The sequence below is a fragment of the Petaurus breviceps genome, unplaced genomic scaffold (assembly GCF_028583685.1).
Source record: "Petaurus breviceps papuanus isolate PSGF00001 unplaced genomic scaffold, PetGlider_PUasm1.0 90654, whole genome shotgun sequence".
NCBI lineage: Eukaryota > Metazoa > Chordata > Mammalia > Diprotodontia > Petauridae > Petaurus > Petaurus breviceps.
Window position 1 is genome coordinate 1,163,226 of NW_027187301.1, and position 20,886 is coordinate 1,184,111.

General features: G+C 44.9%; 1 protein-coding gene across 2 annotated transcripts in view; it reads right to left on the reverse strand.

The window, feature by feature from the left end:
• Window positions 1-6,529: 6,529 nt before the first annotated feature.
• Window positions 6,530-20,886, reverse strand: part of SEMA5B (semaphorin 5B) — a 196,136-nt gene continuing 181,779 nt past the window's right edge. For both annotated transcript variants that reach the window (XM_069064937.1, XM_069064938.1), the window contains exons 14-24: window positions 16,948-17,065; window positions 16,575-16,756; window positions 15,094-15,237; window positions 14,183-14,330; window positions 13,093-13,318; window positions 12,489-12,707; window positions 11,219-11,389; window positions 10,692-10,841; window positions 10,266-10,310; window positions 9,439-9,644; window positions 6,530-7,700 (exon numbers count right to left, since the gene is read on the reverse strand). In XM_069064937.1, coding sequence (XP_068921038.1) covers window positions 7,542-7,700; window positions 9,439-9,644; window positions 10,266-10,310; window positions 10,692-10,841; window positions 11,219-11,389; window positions 12,489-12,707; window positions 13,093-13,318; window positions 14,183-14,330; window positions 15,094-15,237; window positions 16,575-16,756; window positions 16,948-17,065 — 1,768 coding nt within the window. In that variant the 3' untranslated portion in view covers window positions 6,530-7,541. The remainder of the gene's footprint in view (window positions 7,701-9,438; window positions 9,645-10,265; window positions 10,311-10,691; window positions 10,842-11,218; window positions 11,390-12,488; window positions 12,708-13,092; window positions 13,319-14,182; window positions 14,331-15,093; window positions 15,238-16,574; window positions 16,757-16,947; window positions 17,066-20,886) is intronic.

Consider the following 20,886-nt stretch of genomic DNA (forward strand, 5'->3'; position numbering starts at 1 on the left):
AGCTTTTTATTTTGGTAGTAGAGAATTGAGGAAAAAATAGATACCCATTTTTTGGATATCTATACAAATTGTGGCACATTAATGCAGTGGAATATTACAATAAGTGTAAGATATGGTAGATATGAATGGGAGTTATGCTACAGTACTTTTCATGGACCTGAGAAAGCATCTGTGCAATCAGAATCTCTGGGTTGGTCCCTTGGTCCCTTGGTCCCTCACACTTTGGGCTGGGGGAAGGGTGTTGGAAGATTCTTGTCAACTGAAACAAAACAAACCCCCTCCTCTGTAGATTGTAAGAGCTGCAAAAAGAGACCACCTCCCTTTGTTTTGGAAAAGTTGTTTTGGAACTATACCAGGCTCTCCCTTGGACTTCATGGGTAGGGGGTGGGAGAAAGAAAAGGAATCTCTCCCATGAGCACATGACAATGAGAATATTTGTTTTTCTAAGCAGCCCCAAGACTAGATCTGCCTTGTCTTTTCCTGAATCACTGTCAATGAAAAATACGGAGAAACATGGGAAGACTTATATGAACTGGTGCAGAGTGAAGTAAAGAGAACCAGGAAAACAACATATACAATGACAACAATATAAACTATACAGAAAGAACCACAACTTCAAGAAAATGAAATGAAATGTTATATAAATTATAATGACCAAGCCTATCCCCAAAGAAGAGATAAGAAAATGCACTTTCCTCAATTCTTTAGAAGATAGGCAACTATAGTTGTGGAACATGGCAAGGGCTCAGACTCAGTTTTCTTGAACTGCTTTTTTTCAGTTTTCTTTTTATTTTCAAAAGGGGTGGTTCACTGGATATGTGAATAGGGAAGAAAATTTGGAGATTAAGATAATATAAAAACCAAAAACATCAATAAAAGTATTTTTAAGGAGAAAAAAAAGAGATTGGACACAAAGAGACCAGGTAGGAAGCTATCTCAGTCCTACAAGTGTGAGATGATGAAAGCCTAGATTAGAATGATGGTCATAAAAATGGGAATGGAAGGTCTGAATCCAAGAGGCACTTTGACTAAAGTATTGATAAGATTTGATGATTCATGAGATATGGATAAGGCAGGAGAAAGAGGGAAGAGTTAAAGATAATATCAAGGATTCTAGTTAGCCTGATTGAGAGAACACTGCATTAGTGATAAGGACGACAGAAATGGAATGGTTAACCAAGGGAGATGGCTCTTTGGGACGACTGGAAGAGTTTGATTTGGAACATGAATTAAAAGTGAAGTGGGCCATCCAGGGGAGGCTGTTCTGTGAGCAGCTGCAGAGATGGAGTTGGACCTCAGAGAATCGAGTCATTATCATACACTTGAAATCACTGAAAGTGCATGAGCTCCCCAAGGGAATGAATGTAGAGAGAGAGGAGCCGAAAAGTGGAAGTGGAATCTGGGGAGGCAACAGAAATAAGGAGCATGGCGGAGGGGGAGAGAAACAATGGTGACATCACTTATTTGTATGTGTGATACCAAATGAAAACAGACATGAAGAACAACCTTAATCAATAGAATGAAGACTGGTAAAAACTAGTCATAAGTCTAAGAAGCTGCCAAGAACTGCCAGATTTGATTGAAAGGTTGATTAGTTTTAATGAATGGCTTTTTTTCCCCCTTTCTCTTTCATATTCATTCATTTGTTTATTTGTTTGTTGGCACACGGTACAGTTCCCTGAGAAGAAGAGCCAAAGGGATAGATTCAGAAATGAAGGTGATAAGTAAAAGGATAACAAAAGCATAACATTTAAAAATAAAGAATCAAATACATACCCTTTGTGTATATGCTTCGACCCAGCAATACTGCAACCAGGCTTATGCCATAAGGAGATAAAAGGAGGAAAAAGCTCATGTGTACTAAGATATGTACAAGATATTTATAGTAGTTCTTTTTGTGGTTGCAAAGAGGTGGAAATTAAGGGGGTGTCCATCAACTGGGGGAAAGCTGAATAAAGTATGGAATACTCTTGTAAATAACAAAAAAGACAGTCTCAGAAAAACCTGGGAAGACTGGTATGAACCGATTTAGAGTAAAGCAAATAAAACTAGGAAAACAATTTATACAATATTGTGTTGTTCAGTTGTTTTCAGTCGTGTCTGATTCTTTGTAACCCCAGCTTAGTGTTTTCTTGGCAGAGATACTGGAATGATTTTTCATTTCCTTCTCCAACTCATTTTACAGATGAGAAAGTTAACTGAGGCAAGCAGGGTTAAGTGACTTGCCCAGGGTCACACAGCTAGTAAGTATCTGAGGCCAGATTTGATCTCAGGAAGACTCACCTTCCTGACAGCAGGCTCAGCACTCTATCCACTGTACCACCTCACTTGTAAAGACAAGCAATTTTGAAACTCTTAAGAACTGTCACCAATGTAATGACCAACTATGATTTCAAAGGATTGATGATGAAGCAAGAGAGCTACTTCTTGACAAGAGAGGAGATGGATTCAAGATGTTTAGATATGGACAACTCAAGAATGTATTTATGTTGCTTGACTACACATATTTGTCACAGGGTGAGTTTTTTTCCTATTCAATTGGGAGTGCAGAGAGAAAATAAATGCTTGTTAATTGATAAATTAAAAACAGCAACAAAGGGGCAACCAAGGAACTCTAGGTCATACAAGGGCAGCCTGCAATCTGGGTATGGGGGAGTAGAGGCTGATGTGGACTAGCCAGCCCCATTCTCTGCCCACCCCCCATGTTACCTTGGTGACAGTTGAATAGAGTGGGGCTATGTGTTTCCAATTTACAGAATCTCATAGTATTGTTGTTGCTGTTAGCAGAATGAGCTCATGGGAAGATCACAGGATTTGAAATCCAAGGTTCAAGATCAAAATCTATACAGTTCTCTTGTCTATTACCTGGGTGACCTTAAGCAAGTCATTTAACCTGGGGTAAGGTAGGCTCAATTTCCTATGCATAAAATGGGGAGGTTGGGTTACATGAGCTCTAAAGCTGGTTCCTCTGAGTTCTAAATCCATGATCCTATGAGCCACTATTCAGAGATGTTCCTGGGATCTACCATCTCTTTCAACCCATTACTCTCCTGATTCACTTGCATACCTCCATCTGGCTGGTACTACAAGGAACTTGCCTCCCTTCTCCCCACTCCCAAAAAACCCCCAATCCCAGCCATACCCTGTGGATGTCCCTGACTATAGTTTAAAAAATAGGAAGGAGGGGCATGGCTAGGTGGTGCAGTGAATAGAGCACTGGCCCTGGAGTCAGGAGGACCTGAGTTCAAATGCGGCTTCAAACACTAAACACTTACTAGCCGTGTGACCTTGGGCAAGTCACTTAACCCCAAGTGCCCTGCCTTCCCCCCTCCAAAAAAGAAAAAATAGAATTAGGAAGGTGGGGAGAAGATGGAGTAGGGACCCCCAGAGAAAAAGGAGGAGAAGTTGAAGAGATTTCCTGACATAAAAACTGTAGGCCTATTTAATTGGGATAAAAGATCTGCATACTCTCCCTTAGTTCTGATGATCAGAAATGTAATTTTTAAAATCATTAAACAACATTAACCAGTAAAACAGATGGCTCTTTTTAAAAATTTTATTAAAAACCAATCAGAGGGGAGGGGAGACTTGTCCCTGGCCAGTCTAGTGCTCTGGCAGAGATCAGGAAGCTGAGTTTGGAGACAAGGCCACAAACAATGGTAACTGGTTACTTTGGAGAGAACAATTCCAGTGGTGAGGGGGGATATCACACTGTGGGGGGGAGGGGGTAAGAAAGGGGTGGTAAAGAAAACACAAATCTCAGCTCTTCATTTAGCGTCAGTCATAGCACCAACCACATCAGGGAACCCTTAAGATCTTCTCCAAGCTCTTACTTGTTTGGCTCCTGAGGAATCATAAGGAAACTGAGTAACACCACTGAACTCTGGGCTTTCTCTTCTCCACTAGCTCCTTTCTGATTCACAGAACAGACAATTAGTTAGAAAGGGGGTTGACTTATTTGAACGGATAAATCATTTCTTTCTAAGAGACGGAGAGAGTTGCAAGACTCTGCTAACCTGTGCTGGTTTACAACTCATTAATTAGCAAATGCTACAAATCAGAGTTTGATCTTTTGCTGGTTGTTTAGCCCTAAGAAAATGATGGATAAAATGTTAATATTGCAGATTAAACTTCAATGTGGGGACAGCTAGGTGGTGCAGTGAATAGAGGCCCTGGAGTCAGAAGGACCTGAGTTCAAATACTCACCTCAGATATTTACTAGTTGTGTGATCCTGGGTAAGTCACTTAATCCGGATTGTCTCAAAAAAATTATATGTATTTATATCCTTTTTGGAGAGTTGATTATTAAATAGTAACCAGATCACTTCTGCCATCATGGAAGGACACATTCTTGCCTTCCCAGAATTTGAGCTCCTATCTCTCTACTAAAATTCCCAGAAATCTCAGGAAGCTCTGACATTCCTTATTCTAGCGTCTCACGCATGCTCTCTGGAAGTACTGGCCCACATTTACCTTAAGTCCTCCTGGGTTTAGAGGGACCAGTTCCCTCTCAATCTTGTTCCCAGAGGACGTAGAAAACAGCAGCTCTTCATCCTTCAGCCAGAGCCCTTTACTGAGGTCATTGTAGTTCAGCCCAAGGGACAAATACTGGCTTTTGAGCCAAAGAATCGGATTCCATTAGTGGGATGTGCCCACTTTCTAGCTTTCTGACTCAGTCTCTCCAAACCTGTCTCTCCTCATCTGTCCAATGGGGATCATCATCATCGTTATTATAACCACTAATAACAACCAATGTCTACACCATGTAAAGGGCTTTGCATACTGGAACTCACTTGGTCCTCACACCAGCCACGGCTTCACCACCTGACTCACAGGGTTTCTGTGCCGAGCAGATACAGTGGAAATGCTTTGTAAGCTGCAAAGTCGGTTTACAAGTTTCTTAGGTACTTACTGTGTTGTGGGCTAATGCTAGACCCCGGAAATACAAAGAAAGACAAAAACTGGCCCTGTTCTGCAGGATCTTACATCCTAATGGGGGAGATGCCATGTAAATAATTAGATACATAAAAGATATATACGGAGTAGATGGAAGGTAACCTGGGCAGTTGGAGGAAGTGGGGGGAGAAACTGATCTGACCCCAGCTGCAGAACGTGGGACTTGAGTCTTATCGGAAGTCAAGGAAACCAGGAGAGGTGGAGGGGAGGGGGTCCAAATGAAGGGGATGGGCTCCATGGGGAAGGGAGGGGGCCCAGGCAAAGGGGAGAGAGCAGAGCCAAGGCAGATGGGAGTGGACCAAGGCAGAGGGGAGGCGGCAGAGTATTCCAGGCATGAGAGATGGCCAGAACAAAGGCACAAAGATAGGGAGCTGTGTTAGCAAACAGAACCAATGTAGCAGGATTGTAGAGTATCGGGAGGGAAGAAATTATAACAAAACATAAAGATGGGAAATAGTCAGGTTATGAAATGTATTCAGTTCCAAAGGTAGGAATCTGTATTTGAGCCTGGTGGTAATGGGACTCACGGGGAGTCGTCATGTCGGGGAGGGGAGGAAGGCGATGTGCTATGGTCACACTTGGGCTTTAGAAAAATGACCTTGGCATCTGGACAGAGGATGGGTTGTTAAGGGGAAAGACTTGAGACGGGGAGATGAGTCAGAAGTCTATTGCAGCTGTTCAGGGAAGTGGAGAAAAGGAAATCTATTTTTAAAAAAAGATGTAGTGAAGGTAGAAATGACAAGATTTGACAATGAATTAAATGTGTGGGGTAAATATCAGAAGGAAGATATTTTAATGGAGAATGGACTGGACGATTCTAAGATCCCTCAGTTCTGAGACCCCAGTGATTCCATTATTAATCTTTATTTTTGTTGTTTAGGGTTTTTTTTCCCTGTCAAGTCCAACCTTTCCTGACCCCATTTGGGATTTTCTTGGCAAAAATACTAGATTGATTTGCCATTTCCTAGCTCATTTTACAGATGAGGAAACGAGGCAAATAGGGTTAAGTGACTTGCCCAGAGTCACACAGCTAGTGTCTGCGGCCAGATTTGAACTCAGAGAGATGAGTCTTCCTTACTCTAGGCCCAGTGCTCTGACCACTGTACCACCTAGCTGCCCTGACACACTCTCTCTACAATCCAGTAAAACTAGTTTTATTACTGTTTCTCACACATGACTTACCATCTTCTGTCTCCATGATTTTGCACAAGCTATCCCCCACGTTTGGAATGAACTCCCTCTTCAAATCCATGTCTTGGGATACCTGATGACCTTCCAGATTATACTCAAGGGTCATTTTTCTTTTCCCACCGAGCTGTTAAATATGTCTCCACCCCCTATTTTGTGTATGTTCAGTCTATACTTCTGTATGTGGTTTTTGTATGCCTAGCACCTAGCCCTGAGCTTGGCACACAGCAGGTGTTTAATAAGTGTTTGCTGACTGACAGATGAACTGTCAAAAACTGAGCTCCAGATGTTCAGAAGCCAGCATCTGCTGTGCCGCAATGCTGGGCTGGAAAACGGAGCGCACACGCAATCCCCCTCCCCCACAAATGACACCCAAGGAAACATATTTATAGGCTGGATATAATGTTTAATTAACAACGCCACAGCCTGTCCCTGTCACTGCTGTAGCAGGTTCATCGTGTGTGTTTTGAAAGGATGAAGAACAGGCTGAGGTACCCAGGACTCAGCCTGAAACTCCGATGAGCAGCAGCTGGAAGATGTTCCCCGGAGGCTGTCAGCGCCTCATAGGGGTGAGGCCTGGAACCTTCCTCTCCTCGGTGTCACCATCTTCCCACACTAGGAGAAGGCAAGAGAAAGGCAAGGCCAAGGCCTCTGCTGGACCTGGGCATCAGGCTCTCTCCCAGAGGGTGGCCCAGCTCTTGGGGAGGCCCACTCTTCACTGATGCTCAGAAAGACTGCTGATCCAGTGAGATGAGTGTCCATGGGCAGAGGCCGATGGCTGATCTCATGAGCAGAGGCTCAACCCTGGGCTATGGTCCCTTGTGGCCCAGCTCTGGGCTGAGAAACCTAAAGTGTTTGGGGCCATTGGATACATACATATATATATATTCATTTATTTTGTATTTCCCTTCCAAAATGGAACTAGTTGGGGCTGGGGGTGAGGGCTATTTCCTGATGTAGCCAAATATGGATAAGGATGCAGCCCATTCTTTTCAGTACTGGCCTGAGGAAGGGTCATTTCAGCCCAAATCCCACCTTCTTCCCATTCTCCACTCTCCAAATTCCTCACATCCCTGGTGGGTCCATTGTCCAGCATGTGGCTGGATGGTAGTGAGTAGGTAAGGAGAGGAAGGGGAACAGAGGCAAAACCTCTGGGCTGAGTTGGGAGGTCACAGCCCCATGCCCCCCCGCCATGGTCACCTCCAACCAGAGCACCCTAGTTTGACTCCTTCCCCTCCCCACTGAGGGAGCATTCTAGTCCCCAGGCTCATCGGGCAGGGCCCCAAGAGGGGAGTGCAGGTGGCCAAGAAGAAAACCAGCTAATTGCACTGTCCACCCCTGTTAGGTACCCAGGATGGTGAGGTGCCTGGAGCCCATCCCCCAGAGGGGTGGTATCATCAGCTATTGGTGAAGCATCGTTGTCCTGGGGAGGCCTCTGGTCGGAAGCTGTGTTTGCCCAGGGAGCTGGGGTAGTAGGTCGTTGTATACACATTGGTCTGCTGCAGTGGGTAGAAGTTGGCCCTGTCATCAGGGATTAAGTTGTTTTTGTTCAGTGTCTACAAGAGAAGGAAAGAGAGACAGAAATAAGCTGAGATTGGGGAGGTACGGGTGGCAAAGGAACCAGATGGGAATGAGGGGCATAGGGAACTGAGAACAGGAGGGAGGGTCTTAAGGAACAAGAGAGGTCGAGAGAGGAACTAAAACAGGCCTGGGGGGTGGGAGATAAGGCTGGAGGGGAGGAACTGAGACAGAGGGAGGAGAGGCAAGACAAAGGGGAATGGGTATGAAGCAGAAGAATGAGGATTGGGATGAGTGAGGCAGGATGAGGGAAGATGAGGGCAGAGGAGATGGACTGAAGAAACATAAGGAACTAGGTCAAGGACAAGACGAGTGAGAGATAGGATGAAAGACAGGGTTGAAATGCAGAGTGAGAGAATGAAAAGGGGCAGATGGAGAAAGGTAGAAGCAAGGCAGGCACTTTCCTCTTCTTGCCTTTATTGATGCTGTCCCCTCCTCTGGGAATGCCTTCCTTCCTTCCCCCTGCCTTTTCCATCTTTCAAGGCCCAGCACCTTCAAAAGACCTTCCCTAATGTGCCCACCCTCCTCCCAACCTAGCCAACATGATCCCTCCTTCCTCTGAACTCATAACACTTTGTATCTCTTATAATAAGAGTTCACATTTACATAGTGCATCACTGTCTCTATTTCCATACAGCAATCCCTATATCAGGTAAGGGGTGGAAATATTTTTGGCCCATTTGACAGATGAGGAAACTGAGACCCAAAGGGGGGGGCCTCAAGGGACTTGCCTAAGGGAAATAGAGTTAAGAAGTATTGAGGCTGGGATTGGAGCCCAGGTCTTCTGACTCCAAGTTGAGTGCTTTTTCTCCTTGTTCTATGTCATTTGTAGTTATTTGTGTGTGTATATAAGCTCCTTGAGGTCGGAGCCAGTTTTGCTTCTGACTTTGTATCCCCACCACCTATAGAGTGCCTTGTGCAAGTCCCAGAACCTGACCCTTACCTTTCCCCAGTGAACATCCTCTGAGGCAGGTGGGACACCTCCAGCCCTTGAATGATGGGTTAGGTCAGGGCTGCTGGTCTACAATCAACAACCAATTTGCAGGAAAAACAATTTTCCTCAGGCAGCCAGGCAGGCAGGCTTGGCATACAACTACAGACCCCCAGCTAGACTATGCCAGGAAGGGGAAGGCATTCCCACCTTCTCCATTCCTGATCTGGCTCCTAGTACACCAGGCCTCCACAATCCCTTCGCCTGTAAAATGAGGATGATGATAGCACCTACCTCCTGGGGCCACTGGGAGGAATCAAAAGACAGTATTTGTAAAGCTCTTCTCACAATCCCAGGTACACGTGTTGTTGATTCCTTCCTCCCTAAGTCTATCAACTACGTCACATTGTGCATGTCTGTGTCTGTGAAAACTTGTGAATGTATGTCTGATCTTTTTGTCGTACCCTGTGAATGCTAGGATTCTGGGTGGCCATAACTCTCTCATAGATTCAGAGCTTGGAAGGGCCCTCTGTGATCATCTACTCCAATTTCCTCTTTTTTACAGATGAGGAACCAGGGTCTAGAGAAGGTACCTCTGGACCTCAGAGTCCCAAGCTCATACAGGTTATCATGGCAGAGCTGGGATCTGAATCCTGGTCTTCTGATTCCCAAACCATCCTTTTCCACTCTGTCATGATCCCTCTCAAAGTAGACAATCCAGCTTGTTAAGCATAAACCAAAATTGGGATCCTCTCCTTTGTTCTTTGTTGCCCAACTCTTCCTACCTTGAACTCCATGGGTGTGTACTTCTCATTCTTAGGAGTGCTCCCACTCTTATAGTTCAGGTGGTTGGGGGTGGTGGGGTGGACAAGTGTGGACTCCTGGGTCTGCCGTTGGCAGCGTTGGCAGGACAGGTAGACAGCAAATGTCAGGAGGCCCGAGCCCAAGAAGCAGGAAACACCAGTAGCCACCAAATGGATAAGGCTGAACCCTGCAAAGGAGAGGAAAGTATAGACTATGTGGGGGGAGTAATGGAGAAGGTGGTACCAGAGGACCCTCAAATGCCTCCTGAAGAACTTTTTAAGGATGGGGAAGAGTGAAATATAAGGGGGCAAGAGGATGGGGAGAAAACTAGATATAGGGGAGGGTGGCCTCCAGATGATCAAGGGAAGCTGTGGAGTCTTGTAAGAGGGAGGGCATAGGAGGAAAGTCTCTTTGATAGGACAAGAAAGTTTAGGGGTTAGGTCAGAAGTGTAACAAAAGGGACTCAGGTGGTGAATCTTCTTCATGCTCCCCAATATGATGGCTGCTTCCAAGTGGGGCTGGGCTGGGGTGGGCCCAGCATGGTCAGAGGGGACACCCACACCTCACATCCTTTCTCACCACAGCCCCAAAGTCAGAGGAGTGAATCCCACCAGGAATGCCAGGCTTGGTAGGAACACAATATCAAAGCTTACGGTACTGACTCCATCAAACTTTGATGGTTTGAGGTAGGAGGCTCCAGATGTGAAGAGTAGAGTAAGGTTTGACATTGAGAAGGGGACAAGTTTAACAGGTTTCCTGTTGCAAGATCTAAGTCAAATGGTTCTTACTAAGGTGTTGTGTTCATTACCTCCACAGCTGGTGGCATCGTCGATGCTGGAAGCAGATAGGATCACTACAAAAAAAAAATGAAGGGGGGTTGAGGATGAAGGGGGATTGGTTACTAGGGAAACAGCCCTGGGAGACTCACTGGGGATTAGTCTAGGTGGGTGTCTACTGAACACTGGGCTTGTGCTTCTGGGCAGGGGAGTCACCTCTTCTGCTCTGGGAAGAATTGGTCCATTCTGCTATTTAAGGGAAGGACTGTTGACCATGGCTTATTTGATGGGGATGCCGGGTACCTGGATTTCTCCCACCTCTCCCTTTCCCGTTCTCTTGGATGGAGCTGTGTGGAGGTTAGGGGAGCTTGTCTCTTTGTCAAAGGAGGAACCAGTGTGGAGGAATCTGGGGTCTTGGAAGTGGGGTAAAAGGGTAATGGACGTCTAGGCATCTGTACCAGGGATCTCACTGTATGGGCAGGTCCGGATCTGGCTGCTATTGCCAAGGCAGGAGGTGGTCCCAGGGTCAAGTTCCTCACAGTGCCGGCTCCTGCTCTGGGTTCCATCCTCACCGCACACGCTCCACTCTGACCACAATGACCAGCCACCTGGGGACAAGGCCTGGGTCACCCTGTCTTTGGTCCATTCTGACCTCCAGCCCAGATCTTCCCTCATTCTCTGCCTCCACTCCTCCTCATCCCTCATTATTATGAAGTCTGAACTGTACTCTCTTAAAACGATTTTTTTAAAATTTATTTTTGTCTGTATCCCTAGCACCACAGTATTGGCACCTAATAGGCATTTAATGTATTCTGGTTGAATGGAGAAATGAATGAAGGAATGAATGAAAGGTCTAGGAGACACCAAGCATCTCCTTGTTATGTTATCTGCACAAAAGGGTTAGAGTGGGGGCTCAGACATGGTTTGAAGACCCTGACTTCCTTTTTTCATCCCTCCATCTTTCTATAACCACCGTGGTTATTACCTGGGCAGGATTGGGTGGCACAGAGTGCTTCTTCTGTGTGCAACCCAATGCAGATATCTTCACCAGGAGAAGGGGCAGGACTAGTGCATGAACGTGTTCGCTGATAGTGGCCTCCCCCACAGGAGGCTGAGCATGAGGACCATGGGGTCCAGCATGACCAAGCACCTCGTACTGCAAGTCAAGAGAGAACAAATGCTGGGAGGAAGGAACTTGAATATGGAGAAGAGTCTATAATACATAGGATTAGTAGCATAATAAATTTAGAAGTAGAATGGACTTTAGAGGTCACCTAGTTCAAGCTCTTTATTTTACAAATGGGGAAACTGAGGCTCTGAAATATTAAACAGATTTATCTAAAGTCATACGGGTCCTAAGAGACAAAATTGAGATTTGTCCCAAGATCCTTTGACTCTATTCTTTTAACTCCTTTCCCCACTTTATCATGTTCCCCCCTTCCCCTTTCATCCATTCCATGATCCCTTTTAGATGACCACTCCTCCCACCAAGAAAATGGTCCCATGTTTAGTCCTAGGTTAGATAAATGTCCCAATATCCCTAATTAATAATAGTGTATAAATGTCAGCTAAGGATCTTGCCTCATATGTCACTGAAAAAAATGGGAAGCCGTGCACTGAGAGCTCCCTCTTCTCCCCTTATCCTCTGACATCATCCCCTGCCATGTTCTCCTTAACTCCAGTCTCTGATGAAGAGATGGCTCTTCTCGTTGCTAAGGCCACCCCACCCCATGGTCCTCTTCCCACCTGTTTACTCTAACAGATGGCCCCCACTATTATCCTACTTTCTAACTTTCCCCCATCTAATGTCTGCTTCCTTGCTGCCTACAAACACACCCAAGTGATCCTCATTTCTCACCTCAACACCTTTGCACAGGTTTGGCCCCCACACCTAGAGTGTTTCCCTTTATCTCCTCTTGTCATCCCTGGCTTCCCTCCAGACTCAGCTCAGAAGCCACTCTTTGCAGGCCGCCTTCCTGGTCCCTCGAGGTAGTTGGCCCTTCTGCTCTAATGTGACCTTGCTTCCACTCTGCAGGTATCTTGTATGTGCACATTTATCTACCTGTTATCTCCCCTGTTAGTGTGTAAGGTCCTTGAGGTCAGGGCCTGGTTGGTGTTTTTGCCTCTCCCTGTATCCCCAGCACAGTGCCTAGCACAGAGTAAATGCAGGATTGATCCTTGTTCAGAGATAGATTGATTATGGATTGCGGGGAAGGGAAACTGCTGGCCAGTGTCTAGGGGAGGGACAGGATTACCTGGGCAGGGCTGAGGGTTGCAGTCTTGGTACTCGGTGACATCCCCCACACAGGGCAGGCCCCCGTTTCGGGGTTCTGGGTTTGTACAGGTTCTCTTCCGAGTCCGGAAGCCTAATTCACAGTCTCGAGAACAGGATGACCAAGGTCCCCAGGCTGCCCAACCCCCACTCACCACATGGGGGGCATTATTTCCACTCCGAAGGAGATCCTCCACTAGGGCTAGGAGGAAAGAGGTCAAGTCACAAAGAGAGGGAGGGGGCCGTGTCCAACCAAAGCTCCACATGACCATCCTATTCCCCCCAACCTAACCTAAGATGAGAGATCAGGTCAAGAGGCCTGTTGCTAACTTGCCTTGTGATCCCGGATCAGTCACTTTTCTGGCCTCAATTTTCTCTATACAGTGATGGGGCTGGACTTAATGATTCCTGACAGTCTGAGTCATTCTCATAAACCTTTCTCTGAACTACACCTCCCTGGCCTCCCCACCCTGAAATTAAAATCTGTCTGACCCCTTATTCCTGGAAAGAAAGGGGGTTGGGGAGGGGTAGGTGAGAGGGGCAGCATGTGGAGAGCCCTGGTCTAGAGGAGAGAACCAGGGCTGCACCATCAGTGTCGCAGGCTCCAGAGCCATCTGCAGGGCAAGAGCGGGTCTCCGTCCTCTTCCTCCCAAACTGAAGGCCATGAGGGTCAGGGAGCGGAGCCCGGCACGTGAAACGGAATCGCTGCTCTTGGCGGGCTCCTCCCTGAGTCACATTCACTGGGAGCCATGGTGTCCATGGAGTGTTCCTTCGTACCTCTGGGCAGCTCTCAGGGTTACATGTCTTGTACTCCTGCCCGAGGATGAGAAGAAGGGACATTGTCACACGGGAACCATCACCTCTTAAATCATGGACCAAGGGTGAGGAGGCCCAAATTCTACTCCTAGTTCTGCCTGAAAGACTAGCTATGCACAACCTTAGGCAAGTCACTCCCCTTCCTTGGATTTCAGTCTCCTCATCTGTGAAATAATGGGACTTTTCATCAAACAACCAATGACAAACAAAAAATTCAGAGAAACTTCAGAGGACGTGGATGAACTGATGCAGAGAAAAGGAAGCAAAACCTGGAGAACAATTTCCACAGTGGCCCCCAAAATGTGAAGAAAAAATAATGAAAGACTCCAGAAATCTGATCAATACAGTGTCCAACAATGACTTCAGGGTATTGATGGTGCACTTAGCAGAGAGGTGGTAGGCTACATACGAGGAATGAGACACATTGTGTGGATTTATTTTGCGCGATTGCACTGAGGGTTCTATTGCCTAGGAAAAGTGGGGAAGGGTGGGAAGGCTAAGGCTTGGTTACAGTATGGGGTGGGGGGGATTCACTTAGAAGTGAAAGTGATGGGGTGGTTAGGTGGCACAATGAATAGAGCACCAGCCCTGGAGTCAAGAGGTCCTGAGTTCAAATCCAGCCTCAGACACTCTAGCTGTGTGACCTTGGGCAAGTCACTTAACCCCAAATGCCCTGCCTTCCCCCCTCCAAAAAGAAAAAAAAAAGAGAAAAGAACATCAATAAAACTTTAAAAAGAAAAAAAAGAGAAGAATTTGACTAGATGATTTCTAAGGTTCCTTCCAGCCTGATAGTTTGCATCTATGATGCCATCCCTGAGTCTCACCCCTGGTCTCCTTTCCTAGCCCATCTCCCCCACTCACCACACCACAGCCTGGACAGGAATTCCCATTTTCACAGGTTCGGTGCCTGGAGTGGACTCCACCCCCACAGTTGCTGCTGCATTTGCTCCAGGAGCCCCAGGTAGCCCAGAAGATGGGGACAGGGCAGGGACTGTTTTCATTGCAGAACCTGGGAAGAGATTTGGGCAGAGGGATAGAGCCCCCAGTAAGAGACAACCCGTGAGGTATAGACAGTGACAAAGGGCTAAAGACTCAAAGTCAGGGAGGAAATAGCAAGTACTACAGAGCCTTGGGCAATGATATGGCACAGGGCAGAGTGGGGAACCTGGAGTCAGGAAGAGCTGAGTGCAAATTCAACTTCAGATACTTCCTATCTGTGTGACCCTATGTAACACAACCTCTATCTGCTTCAAATTCCTCAACTGAAAAAAGAAGATAATAATAGCATCCAGTTCCCAGGGATGCTGTGAGGATTAAATACGCTAATATTTGTAAAGTGTTTAGGACAGTGCCTGGCACAAGATAGGCATTTTAATAAATCCTTCCTTCCTTCCTTCCTTCCTTCTTTCCTTCCTTCCTTCCTTCCTTCCTTCCTTCCTTCCTTCCTTCCTTCCTTCCTTCCTTCCTTCCTTCCTTCCTTCCTCTCTCCCTCCCTTTTATTCATCCTTCCCTTCCTCTCTCCTTTTCTTCCCTCACTTTCTCCTTCCTTCCCTCCTTCCTTCCTTTCTTCCTTCCCTTCCTCCCTTTTTCCTTCCTTCCATCTATTCTTCCTTCCTTCCTTTTCTCCCTCCCTCTTGTCCTCCTTCCTTCCCTCCCTCTTCTCTTCTTTCTTTCCTTCCTAGGACCTGGAAACTTCCACCAATGCAAGAATTCCCTGCACAATCATCCAGGCGCTACTTGAACAGCTGAGCTCTGTCCCCTCCCTCACTCACCGCTCCTCCCGGCTCTTGCCCACACAGATTCGGCCCCCGTGTCGAGGGGCAGGATTGCTGCAGCTCCGCTGTCGGACCTGGAAGCCGATCCCACAAGAGGTGCTGCACAAAGCCCAAGATGACCATGGGGTCCATGCCCCATTTCTGGTGGAGACAAGAGGATACATCTTAGTCATCAAAATCCTATCCAGAGACATTGTTTCTACCATTAGGGTCTAAGCCCCTTGAGAGCAGGGACTGTTTAATTCTTAATACTTGTATCCCCAGTGCCTAGCACAGTGCCTAACAGCAGGAACCGAATAAATGTTTGTGGATGAGGCAAATGACCCCTAAGCCCTGCATTTCCTAGACCTGCTTTCTCTCTGGGACCACACAATTGATGCTTCTAGGATATCTCTGAATTCCACCAAATTTGAAGGAATTTATTAGTGTAAGAGAAACTATGATACAGTTAATAGAGAGATAGACGCCCATCCTGAGTTGGTGGAGTTTGGTGACTGATTCAAGGATACAGAAAAAAGGAGAACTGTCTATCTCCAGTTCTGTCCAGGAGAAGGGATGCTCTGGCATCAGGAGATCTGTCCCAGTTTTTTAGACAGAAGTATCCCTTATGGTGGACAAGGTGGACCAGAGCTTGACCAAGATACACACTTAGAGAAAGCCCAACTTTGCTTCCCCAAACAATTTTACGCTTTATAGGAAGCAACGTGACATAGGAAAAATATCACTGGACCTAGAGTCAGGTAGGGATTCAAATGCAACCTTTGAGAATGACTAGCTATGTGTCCCTAGGTAAGTCTCTGACTCTCTCTGTCTCAGTTTTCTCATCTTTAAAATGGGAACAATAGCTCTTGGACAATTTATAATCCAAGAACTGACATAAAGTGGATGACATAGCCCACTATGGAAATCTTTCTTTTGCACAGAAAACTCCGTGAACCTTAAATATAATATAAATATGTAATATTAATGATAAACATATAAATCATATTACATAACAAATTATATAATAAATGTAATTACAATAAAATATTGAAATTTATAAATAAATATAATATAAATAAACATAAATACAAATGTGAGCTATTATTTTGAGTCTCCTAAATGGAGCAGTCAGTGCCAACCCATCCTAGTTCTTAAACTAGGTATAACCCTCGTGTAACTCAATCAGTTGCATTTTGGTTAATCAGTTAGTCTTTTGAGAGTGAATCTAGAGTGAATCAGTTCCAAGAGCCACTTCACCTCTGAATGAACTGATAAAGCTGAGCAGTCACAATGCTGAGGAGTTAGGGATGCCCCCTGCCAGGGTGGCGCTCAGCCTGAAGCAGCCGGCTGGCTTCTCTCAACATCATACTTCCGTTATGACACCTGCCAGGACTTTCCTGCCTTCACCCTAGTACACTCCTCCCATTTCTCAGAGCTCCCCACCCTACGAGTCCTAGGGCAGCTTCCCTGGGGAAGACAGCAGGTCTCTTACACACCTGGAACAGTTGGCAACATGGATGGTAGGTCCAGGGCAGGCCCGTCCCCCACAGCGGGGACGAGGGGAGTCACAGGCTCGGGCTCGGCACTGACAGGAGCCTGAGTTATCTCCATCCACATGTTCACAGGGTTGCCATGGAGACCACGGCCCAAAGCCCCCATCCCACGTCAGGTTCCGCACCTAGAAAGAAACAACGGCACTCAGGACCCTGTGCTAAGTAGGGAAGAAGGGAGAGAGAGGGGGGAGAGAGGAAGAAAAGGTCAAGGGACGGGTCCAGAATGATGGCTCAAGCACTTGGGCCAGGTCATGAAGTCATGCACTCTGGTTGGGATGGGGAGAACTGGGGCCAGGTAGGGGAGAAGGCTCCTTACTGGACAAGTTGTGATGTTCTGAATCCAGAGGCTCATGTTGGCACTGTCCTCCAAGGTGCTGCAGCGTTGTTGCTTCCCATCCCAGCCACAGTACGGGTCCCGGGCCCCCAGGCATTCCCTGAAGCACAAGAACCCTGAGACTTGTCTCTCACCACCCCTTCCCCACTCCCCCATCTCTAGACATTCCCATTTGAGCCACATCCCTGTGGAAAATAGCCACTGATTACGTAAAAATTGGTTATATGATTACATGAAAACTGTTTGCACAAACAAAATCAAAGCAGTTAAAATTAGAAAAGAAATAGGCAATCAGGTGGTGTAGTGGAATAGAGTGCTGAGCTTGGAGTCAGGAAGATCAAGGTTCGAATCCAACATCAGACACTTAATAGCTGAGTGATATTAAGTAAGTTACTTAACCTTTGTTTGACCTCTGTTTGCCTCAGTTTCCTCATCTGTAAAAAGGGGACAATAATTGTACCTACCTCCTAGGACTGTTGTGAGGAGCAAATGAGATAATATTTGTAAAGCACATAGCTCTATGTCAATGCTAGCTATTTTTATTAACTTGGGGGAAAAAAACCCCAACAACTTTGCAATAAGTCCCTCTGATAAAGGCCTGATATCCAAGACACATGAGGAACTGATTCAAATATATAGGAATGAGAGCCATTACCCAATAAAAAAGCAGTCAAAGGATATGAACAGGCTGTTGTCAAGGGAAGAAATTTAGCCATATGAAAAATCCTCCAAATCGCTAATAATTAGAGAAATGCACATTAAAATAACTCTGAGTTCTATCTCACATCCATCAGATCAGCAGAGATGGCAAAAAAAGGAAAATGGTTGTTGTAAGAGGCAAAGTTAGGCATCAGTTCAGTCATTCTAGAAAGCAACTTGGAACCAGACCCAGAGAGATAGTAAACCATACATATCCTTTGACCCAGAGATCCCACTACTGGGCTTATACCCCAAAGAAATAAAAGAAAGAGGAAAAGGACCCATATGCACAGAAATATCTAAAGCACCTCTTTTTTTCTAGTGCCAAACAAACTATGGTGGTGCTCATCACAGGGGATGATTGAACAAATTATGGTATACATGGTATATAATAGTAATGGATTACTATTGTGCCATAAGAAATTATGGAGACAAACTTTCAGAGGAATCTGGGAAGAGCTGGATGAACAGATACAGAGAAAAGTGAGCAAAACCAGGAAGACAATCTATATAGTAAAACATTTTAAGGAAAATCAACTCTGAAAGATTTAAAAACTCTGATCAACACAATGATCAACCATGATTCCAGAGGACCAGTGAGGAAGCACCCATCTCCTGAGTGGAGATGGACTCAAGGTGAAGAATGAAATACACATTTTTGGACAAGGCTATCATATGGATTTGTTTTGCTCAATTATGTATATTGGTTACAAGGGCTTTGTTTTTCTTTTTTTTTTTTCATTCTGGGGAAGGAGTTGGGAGAAGGGGATCTAATAATAGTGTTGCTCCCCCCCCAAAAAAAAAAACAGAAAAGAGAGTGAAACATTTTTTTAATGCACAGAAGAGAACAGAAGGTTAAAAAGAAATAAAAACAACCAGGACAGTTTTGAATATACTGAATTATTTTAAAAGCAAGCTATACATAATAGAGATTTGTGATTTTGTATATAAATTCTCTTTTTCTGTCCTACTTCGAATTTCTTTCTGTTATTTGTTAAGTTTGAAATTGAAAGATAATTTTTTTTTAAATTGTTGGATAGTCTCACACATATCTGGATGTCTACCCCACCTACCACTAAGCCCTATCCCTTTCAATTAGAGCCACTGGGGAAGAAGACAGTGCTGTGAAATGGAAAGAGCTTTGTTAATCCCAACTATAGGTGACTGCTTTTGGCCCTGAAATATGGTACTACCTTCAATTATAGCCCTGAATTTTGTGCTGCATCACCAGCTAACTTGTGAATACTTTTAACTGGATATTCCAGAGATATCTCAAACTCAACACGTCCAGAACTGAACTCATTATTGTTCCCTCCAAACCCTCCCCTCTTCTAAGCTTCCTATTTCTGTCAAAGGCACCAACATCTTCCAATCTCCCAGGTTCATAATCTTAGTATTATCTCCAACTTTCCTCATTCCATATAAATTCTATCTTCATGGTATCTCTCATATCTGACCTCTTATCTCTACTCACCCATCTACCATCCTAATTCAGGTTTTCATTACATCCTACCCAGATTATTACAACAGCCTCTTAATCAGTCTCCTTGCTTCAAATTTCTCATCACCTTACACCCTGCTGTCAAAATAGTTTCCCTCAAGTACAGCTCTGGACCATGCCACTCCCCTATTCAATCAATTTCATTAGCTCCCTATTATGTCTTCTTTTTTAAATTTTTATTTATTTTTAACTGATTTTTTTTTTGCTTTTTGGAGGGCAACTGGGGTTAAATGACTTACCCAAGGTCACACAGCTAGTTTTTGTGTTAAGTGTCTGAGGCCTAATTTGAACTCAGGTCCTCCTGACTCCAGGGCTGGTGCTCTATTCACTGCACCACCTACCCACCCCCTTTTAAACTGAGTTTTAAAATTCATTTTGAAATGAATTGTATTCATTTTCATTTTGAAAAAGACAAAAAGAGAATATTTCCACATATACAGTATGACATAAGAAGAGTACTCAACATAAAACTATAAATTTCCATTTCACACTTTACTTTTTTTTAAAAAAACCATGTAATCAATACTACGCATCATTTTCAAAGCTGCTCTGCTTTTCTATGCTTCTTCTAAATTTTCTTTTGTTCTCTACTGTGTACTTTTTATTATTTTTTCTCCTTATTCTTTCTAAGATTAAAAAATAATAATAATTCCTGTTGAGTTTATGAAGCCCCCCTCAACCTGGCCCCAATCTACCTTTCCAGCCTCTTTGGAATGTTAGCTGGCCCAAGCATAGCCCCACCACCCCCACTATGTGATCCAATGGAACTGACGTGTAACCTTCATTTCCCTGCTCCATGATTTTGCACTGGAGTGCACTGAAATGCACTCCCTTCTCACCTCTACCTCTGAGAGTCTTTTTTGTCCTTTAAGACTCAATTCAAGGGGCAGCAAGGTGGTATAGTGGATAGAGCACTGGCCCTGGAGTTAGGAGGACCTGAGTTCAAATGTGACCTCAGATACTTACTAGCTGTGTGACCCTGGGCAAGTCACTTAACTTTGACTGACTCAAAAAAAATAGACTTAATTCAAGTATGACTTTTGGCATGGAGTTGTTCTTGATAAATACAAGATAACAGTGCTCTCCCTAACTCCTTCATATTTCACCACTCTGTATTTATTCACTTTAGATTTCTTTTGTTAAGCCTTTGTCTTCCCATCAGAATGAAAATTCCTTGAAAGCAGAAATTATTTAATTCTTTGTATTTGTATTCCCAGCACTAAGCATAATACCTGGTACATAGTAGGTGCTTAATAAATGTTTGTCCATTGACTACTTCATCCATGTCACACAGCTAGTAAATATCTCAGGATTAGAACCTAGGTCTTTCTAATACCAGGTCTAGCCCTCTCTCCTCATACAGCCCCCAGTCCATATCCTGGCACTTTTTCCTTGATCCCCTTTTCCACTGGCATTCCTTTATTATATATTTTTCCTTCTTGAAAAAGAAAATTAATTTTCACCTGACAGGCTTCAGCCAGGAGAGACACCGTCTATAGAAATGGATTAAATCAAGATTTATGGCCCATCACCACACACAGCAAAGAAAAGACAGAATACAGATCTGGGGGTATGAGGAGAGAATCCTTCCATGTTTCCACGCTACTCATGCAGATCCCTATGAAGAACCAGGAACCTCAGACACCTGGGTCTTTATTACTGCCCCCAGGCCCTCAAAAGGAGCTGCTCTGGCAGGATGGGGGTGAGGGTGGGCACTCCTG